At 45.6% G+C, this 8,140-nt stretch overlaps 2 protein-coding genes across 2 annotated transcripts; one reads left to right on the top strand and one right to left on the bottom strand.

Annotated features, from left to right (window-relative positions):
- Positions 1-615: 615 nt before the first annotated feature.
- Positions 616-1,692, bottom strand: LOC130939411 (uncharacterized). The gene has a single exon (XM_057867518.1). The coding sequence runs from the start codon at positions 1,690-1,692 to the stop codon at positions 616-618; it is 1,077 nt and encodes a 358-aa protein (XP_057723501.1).
- Positions 1,693-6,327: 4,635 nt separating this feature from the next.
- On the top strand, positions 6,328-7,925 carry LOC130939410 (RING-H2 finger protein ATL79-like). Its single transcript, XM_057867517.1, has 2 exons — positions 6,328-6,355; positions 7,549-7,925. Exons 1-2 carry the CDS (start codon positions 6,328-6,330, stop codon positions 7,923-7,925), a joined length of 405 nt encoding a protein of 134 aa, XP_057723500.1.
- Positions 7,926-8,140: the final 215 nt, after the last annotated feature.

The raw sequence follows: 8,140 nt of genomic DNA, 5'->3' as shown, positions 1-8,140 counted from the left end.
AGATATCTCTTGGATTCTTTAATCGGAATTTTCGTGGTATAAGCTAGACTGATGGCGGCATTCAAGAGAGTCCGGAAGGTCTAAACCTTGTCTGTGGTATTCTGAGTAGGACTCAATGATTGAATGACTGTGACGTGCTTCAAACTCCTGAAGGCGGGGCGTTAGTGACAGACGCAAAAGAATCAATGGATACTATTCCGGCCTGATTGAGAACCGACAGATGATTAGCCTATGCTGTGACAGAGCATCAGGGACGTATTTTCACTGAGAGGATGGGAGGTAGCCACTGACAACGGTGAAACCCTACATACAGCTTGCCATGGAAGGAGCCTTGCGTGTTTGATGAAGATGACAGTAGGAAAGCAGAGATTCGGAAGATGGAGCATCTCCAAAGCCTTAGCCTATTCTCCACTACTGCAAAACAAGTACCTTTTTCATGTTCTTTTGCTTTTTACAATCAATCCTGATAATTCCTGATATCCTGACTAAGATTTACAAGGTAACCATAGCTTGCTTCAAGCCGACAATCTCCGTGGGATCGACCCTTGCTCACGCAAGGTATTACTTGGACGACCCAGTGCACTTGCTGGTTAGTTGTGCGGGATTGCAAACGTGTTATTGCAATTTCGTGCACCATCCGTCATCAGTAACGAACTTCATAACCAGTAGCTTCGTGTTGATTACCGCCTCAACATTGTTAATCGTTTTCCTTCCTAGGATGATGTTGTAGGCTGTGGAGTCCCGTAGAACCACGAACTCGGCCATTATTGACCTTCGGCCTTGTCCCTGTCCCACAGAAACCGATAGAGCTATTACCCCATCTGGCTTGATGAAGTGATGGCCTAGTCCTATGACCCCGTGCTGGTGAGTCGACAGGTCGGCGTCCCGTAACCCCAGTGCATCAAACATGTTGCGAAACATAATGTTCGAGTCCGCTCCCGTATCCACAAGGATTCGTTTGACGAGGCCGGTTCCCACCCTGGCCGTGATGACCATGGGTGGGCTTTCAGGGGCCTCGTCGAACCATTGATCTTCTGGGCCGAAAGAGATAGGTGGAGGCTTCTTGGAACTTTGCACCAACGAGGAAGAGACTGCCAGGACCTTGGTGTCTTTCTTGTGCACCGATCTCAATCTTGGCGCAGTGTTTTTGGTGGTTACTACATTTATCACGATGAGTCCGTGGTCATTGTCTTCTGGCTCTTGTCGCCGTTTCACCGATCGGGTCTTGCCTTCCTCATCTTGGTCGCGATGTCGTCTCCTCGGCTCCCTTATAAGATGGGAGAATTCGTTCAGTTTGCCGTCCTTTATCGCTTGTTCTAGTGCATCCTTCAGGTCGAAGCAGTCTTGTGTTTGGTGCCCATAGCCCTTATGGTAATCACAGTAGAGGCTCTTGTTTCCCCCGGTGCGGTCTTTGTGTGGTCGGGGTTTCGACAAGATTCCTTTTTCGGCTATTTGCTGATAAACTTCCATGATGGGGAGGGTGAGTGGGGTGTAATTGGTGAATTTTCCGACCCGGGAAAACGGTCTGGGTGCCTTGCTCAAACCTCCGTCTCTGGCCTGCTCCTTCAGTCTTTCTCCGTTACCTTGTTGCCTGGGTTGATTGTAGGAGGGCTGCCGTTTATTGGCAGCCACGACTTGGCTGACTTCTTCATCATTTATGTATTCCTTGGCTACGGTTTGGATCTCATGCATCGTCCAAACCGGCTTTGTGGTGAGGTGTTTTCGGAAGCCCTCATTAAGGAGGCCGTTCGTCAGACAAAGGCTGGCCACCGAGTCGGCTAAGCCGTCGATTTCTAAGCGTTCGTCGTTGAACCGGTCCAGGTATTTCCTGGTCGGCTCCCCGGGCCTTTGGTTACCCCAAGTAGGCTAATCGGATGTTTTGCCTTTGCTATCCAGGTTGTGAATTGAGCTAAGAAGGCACGACTGATGTCCGAAAACCCACAGATGGATTCTACGGGAGGCCGTTAAACCACTGAATCGCGGGTCCTGCCAGGGTGACCGGGAAGGCGCAGCACCTCACCTCGTCTCCTACTCCCTCCAGATTCATTCTAGCCTCGAAGGCCGTGAGGTGTTCCAGAAGATCCTGGGTTCCATCATACCTCATGTCCGTTGGTTTGTCGAAGTGCTTCGGCAACCGGACTTCGAGGATGGATCTGTGGAACGGGGTGGCGCCCATTATTACGGGTCGCCGTGTCCTCCCATACCTCTCTTCCCCGCCCTCATGATCTCGCCCCGTGGGGCGCGTTTCCTTGCCTCGGGAGTAGATGATTGTGTCATTTCGTCTCCTCGGGATAGGCGAGTCTTCCCAGCTGCTTTCCGCTTCCGTTTTGGAGGCGGAGGTGTACCAGGAGTGACTCCGGTGGGAGGCTCTCTCTCGGATTTCGGGAGACGGGGAGTAGCTGGGGTCGGTGGTTCGCTGGTCGTGTTCCTGGTCAGCTAGTTGTCACTCCAGGTTCTGGACCCTATGGCGCAGTTCCTGCATTATTCTGGCGATGTCGCTACCAGTTCCTCCGAAGGGATGCGTCTCTCGCGTCCTCGCACGTGGTTCAGTACGCTGCCGAGGGGATCTCCGTCGCCCTCCCGATGAGGCGACAGAGGCTGCCCCTTCTGCACCGGCTGTTCGGCCATGGTCTCCAGGACCCAGCACGATGTCCATTTAGGCGGTCCCCACAGACGGTGACGCCATACCTGACAGCTCGAACTCAGCCTTCCGGGCTATGGCCGCACTGCGAAGGAGAGTGCGATACATCCATCGAGCTTGCCCCGAAAGGTCGGTACCATGGAAATGTTCCTCCGTGCCGGGAAGCAATTGGGTATCTATGAACGACCCGGCATCGAAGTTCCTTTCCATCACGATAAGGACCCCCTCGGGGCTAGATTGCAACCTTTGTCTTTTGGGAGTCGGAATAACCCTCAACTCCTCATCCTCATACTGATGAGCGGAAGAAGAGTGCCCGGTACCCGCCACTTCCTGGAAAACGGGAGAACCATGCGTTAGATTGACAATTTGGTCCGGCATGATTACGTCAGGAGGCGTGGGCGCCGTTTGTGTCCCCTCGTTCTCGGGAGGCGCCACTGATTGCTCTCCGGCCTCCTCACCATCCTCTTCCTCCAAGAAAGTCTTGTACAAATTCTCAAGGCCGGTCACTTCAGCAGACATCCCCACTGTAAACAAGAGATGAGCAAATTAGCAACCAGCATACTAAGGCAAAACAAGTAACCACGCAAGAAATAAACACGACATGGGCGACTGATAAACCACTATTTTATTGTTTATATTGTGTTTAATTGAGTGGTCTTATCAAGCTTTTCACCCACTTATTCATAGGATCTGCATGATTTTACAATTCCTTCCTAGTTTAGTTCTAGGATTGAAAACATGTTTCTTTGGTCTTAATTTAGTTAATCTTAATCCTCTCCTATTACCATTCGATGCCTTGATCTATGTGTTAAGTGTTTCAGGCTTCATAGGGCAGGAATGGCTCAGAGAATAAAGAGGAAGCGTGCAAAAATGGAAGGAACACAAAGAATTGAGGAGATGACCAGCGAGAAGTCACGCGGTCGCATGGCTCACACGACCGCGCGAAATGGAAGAAATAAGAGTGACGCGATCGCGTGCCTAACGCGACCGCGCAGATTGGAAGGTGCACGAACAACGCGAATGCGTAAACGACGCGCACGCGTGATACGAAAAATGCTGAGTGACGCGATCGCGTGGACGACGCGGACGCGTGACGTGCGCGATCTGCAGAATTACAAAAGTCGCTGACAGAGATTCTGGGCTGCATTTCAACCCAGTTTTCGGCCCAGAAACACAGATTAAAGTCAGGAAACATGTAGAGACTCAACATGCTTTCATAATTCATAATTTTTAGTTTTAGATGTAGTTTTTAGAGAGAGAGGCTCTCTCCTCTCTCTTAGGATTTAGGATTAGGATTCCTCTTAAAGGATTTAGGAATATTTTTATCTTCTTCAATTACAGGTTCAATGTTCCTTTTATTTATTTCCTCAATTTAGTTTATGAATTTCTATGTTCAACTCAACTTCTTTATTTGGCTACAACTGCCCATGTTACATTTGATATCTTTATTAATTCATGATTTTGAGGTATTTCAGATCTAAGATTCTTATTTAGCCTTTTATATTATTGGCTTTAATTGATTAACTGGAAGCTCTTGAGTTATCAACTATTCATGATTGATTGTTATGTCGGCTAATTAACTGGAATTCCACTAACTCTAGTCTTTCCTTAGGAGTTGGCTAGGACTTGGGAAATCTAACCAATTGGTTCACTTGACTTTCCCTTGCTTACGCAAAGGTTAACTAAGTGCGATTAACTTCCATTCTTATAGGAGTAACTAGGATAGGACTTCCGGATTTTCATATCTTGCCAAGAGTTTATTTTATAGTTAATTATTTATTTTATTTGTCCTTTAATTTACTTGTTCCCCACTTTCAAAACCCCAATTTACAAAACCCATAACCAATAATAAGAACATACCTCCCTGCAATTCCTTCAGAAGACGACCCGAGGTTTGAATACTCGGTTATCAATTTTAAAAGGGTTTGTTACTTGTGACAACCAAAATGTTTGTAAGAAAGGTTGATTGCTTGGTTTAGTAACTATACTTACAACGAGAGTTTACTATAACTTCTAAACCATCAATCTTCAGTTCTTCAACGACTCACGAATATAATCCCGAGCGACCTCCCGACTACCCATGAGGAGGTGGGAATTCACATGGTTTTTCCCGAAAATAGCCCATAACACGTCGACTATCTTCCGATCCACAGCCGACATCCCCTTGTAGGTGACTTTAATAAAAGTATTGGAACCTGCCCCAAAACTCCAATACGTCGGGATGAGGCGTGCTCCCTCCAATGACAACCAAAAGGGGTGATAACCCTTAACCGGTCGAACCTTAAAGTATTTGTCCTTGAACCCATGATATGAGTCCTTGAACAAGCCAAATATTCTCCACCCTTGGGCAGATCGGAAGGACATAAACCCTTTCTTCGTCTTCCCCTCCTTGGAAGGGTTCGTAAGGTTAAAGAAAAAGAGGAAGACATCAATAGACATCGGCAGCTCCAGATACTCGCACACCATCTCGAAACAGTGAATCGACGCCCAACTGTTCGGATGTAGCTGCGACGGCGCCACGGAAATCCAACTTAGAAGCCCCCATCTGAAAGGCGGAGAAAGGAATGCGAACTCCCACCTGGGTAAACATAGCTTTATAGAACCAAATCCAGTCGGCCACCCGGGGAGCATGGAAGTTGATCTCATATAGCCACTCATGAGGAGCAGGGACGTATACGTCGTAATTGGCCTCCTCGTCAGTACCCCCACACAGGTACTCGGCCTGACGGAACTCCGTGAGCTCCTCTTCACCCATTTGGTTTGGGGAATCTCTGAGGTCGGAGACCACCCAAGCATACGAGTCATAACCCGCGTCGGAGGTGGAAGCCCGAGCGACAACACGAGGCATACCTACAGTGGGGGCACCACTCGATTAGTCTATGAGGTCGGGAACCCGAAAAAACCCAGAAACTACACTTTATCTACCCTACAACTCAAACTAAACATCCCTGAAGTCAAAATCAAACAAAGCCTGTCCCAGAATGGCAACCCCCCTAGCGCACCTACTCGACATTGAAAAGGTATCCATTTTACAGAAATCAAGCAGCAAAGCAGCAAGCACGCACAGTAAACATGCAAGAAGGCATTGAAGAAAAGGAGAAGGATCGATGATTACTTGGACTGATTGCAAGAAATTGGAGGAGAAAGGAGCGCACAAGGATTCTGGAATGAGTCTTTGATGATAGGGAATGCAGAAGGAATATGTGAAAAGAGCAAGAGTGAAAAGGGAAAACCCATGCAAAACCGTTTAAAACTGCTGCAGTGGGAGCGCGAAAGGCCTAGGGGCAAAATGGTCTTTACCCACAGGGTTTTTCAACCCATTATGAGCATTTAAAGCTCTGCGCGAGGAACGAGGCAACGGATGATCATCCCAACAACGAACGGACACGCACGTAAGGCACGCGTTCCCCCCACGAGCGACCGACCCGACGACAACGGGCAAAAAGATAACACGCCACCAACAACCCATGCGGCTAATTGCCGACGCGTTGGGAGCACTGTTACGGCCTGGCCCAAGCCACTTGTGGGTCAACCCGACCCACTGACGACCCGACCCGAACGGTCGGGCACGTACAGCTCACCACGCGACCCGAACACGCGTCCTTGACAGCTCGCCCCTGCAGCTGTGAGGAAGCTTCGAAGGAGGTGGGCCTATCCTTGCAGGGCCCACCTCTGACACGGTATAAATGGGGAAGGACCTACCCTTCCCCCAAGGTACGTCACACATACCACCTACCCACTTTTCGCCTGCACACTGACTGACTTGAACGTCGGAATGTCTTTGCAGGTGACACCCCCATCTCTCCACAACGAGACCTCGGCTGCTCGGTTGGACTACCTCCAGCACAGTCGCTGAACCAAGCACACCCCACCAACTCAAATCACTACCCGAACCATCCAATATACGACTAACCGTATACCTTAGAACTTAGATCCTAGGCAACTCCGATGGCTATTAGCTCTCAAATACAATCTTTTACTTAAATTCATATACAAATATAGTGGACAAGTTTCTGTTGTATTGTAGGGTTTGCTGGAAATAATAAGGACTAGAAGATTGCTGGAATGCATGAATTAAATAATAGTTCTGGTTTTATTATATTAATGATAATTCGTCACTTTTATTTCTTTATTTTTTTTGGATTATATTTATTGAATAACATTACATTATCTGGCTAGACACAAAGTTGTGATTATTTTTTGCTTGTCGAATGTTTCTAAAAAGAATTAAAGTGACAATCATTAAAAAAAATTATGTAAACAATATGTGAAACGAATTGGCGGCAGAGGTCAAAGTGTAAAGACAGGTCCTCAAGCAATAATAAAGAGAAATCAAATTAGATATTTATTAATTATTAATATCTAATGTATCATTATATAAATTAAATAATTAAATGTCAATGAGGAATTTACATTTCATTGGCTAGGAGAAAACTTAGATCGTTATTTTTGTTTCGCAAAACCAATGAATTGGTTAAAATAAAAATCAATTATTTAGCTGAAATCTAATGATTTAGAAATCATCCAATTAAATAACAGAAAGCAAAACTAAATTGTTATTTCTATTTCACATAACCAGTCGATTTGTTTAAAAGAATAATCAATTGGTTGGCATAGCCATAGAGATAAAGATAAGATTTTTTTTCTTAATACTATTAAAAAAAATCAGGAGTGTAGAAAAGTTACATAAACAGAGTAAACCAAACCAAATACTTTTGCAGTTTTACAACTTTGCCATGGAATTCACCGTTTCTAAGTGGCAAATCACTCCCATTGAAGACTAGAAGTGTCAATTTAGCCCAAAATAATCTTGGTTTCCTCAAATATTCTATGTAGTTGTACTCCACTTACAGTTACAGACCTCAACAGAAAAGACACAATTTTATTACATAAAATCTTTTTTTCAGTGCCTGTATCCTCTAAGTTATTGGACCAAACTTTACCTGCCATAAGTAGAACTGCAAGAAGGATTCTAAGGCGGCGCCGTCAAGGGTGTGACTCCTACACGCCGGAGATTGTTGTGAACCTTCATGTTACCACGCACATTATTGTTCAAGATTTAGATATCTATAATGATGATGCTGAATGCGCTATTTGTTTGGAGGAGTTTGGCCATGGTAAGGAAGATTCAAGTGTAGGAATTGTTCGCACAAATTGTTCGCATGTTTTCCATGATCGCTGCATGCTCCGCTGGCTCCGACAGTGTGCCAACTGTCAGTTGCCGTATTCTTGCCCATTGTGCCGCTGCATCATATTTCCAACTTCACATAGTCACGATAAATAGGTCTTTCAGTTCTCAATTACAATTAAATTGAAGGAACTTTTTTTTTTCAGTGTTTCATAGAGTTCTTTAATTTGTTTTACACCTGAATTTAGTTCTGTTTTTGTAGCATTGTTATCTTATTTGTTAGAATGTGAATAACAAATTTTTTTTTCAAGAAAATATTCAAATTTTGATTCATGGGAAAAAATTTAAGAAAAAGATAAAGAAACCTTGTT

The sequence above is a fragment of the Arachis stenosperma genome, chromosome 7 (assembly GCF_014773155.1).
Source record: "Arachis stenosperma cultivar V10309 chromosome 7, arast.V10309.gnm1.PFL2, whole genome shotgun sequence".
Lineage (NCBI taxonomy): Eukaryota > Viridiplantae > Streptophyta > Magnoliopsida > Fabales > Fabaceae > Arachis > Arachis stenosperma.
The sequence above is the reverse complement of the archived record's forward strand: the minus strand, read 5'-3'. Positions and strand labels throughout refer to the sequence as shown.

Excerpts from the sequence above, each read along its gene's own strand:
- LOC130939411 (XM_057867518.1), bottom strand. The coding sequence starts at position 1,692 with ATGCATGAGATCCAAACCGTAGCCAAGGAATACATAAATGATGAAGAA.
- LOC130939410 (XM_057867517.1), top strand. The coding sequence starts at position 6,328 with ATGGGGAAGGACCTACCCTTCCCCCAAG. Across the intron at positions 6,356-7,548 it reads GGACCTACCCTTCCCCCAAG|TGCCTGTATCCTCTAAGTTA; the intron begins GTACGTCACACA and ends TCTTTTTTTCAG.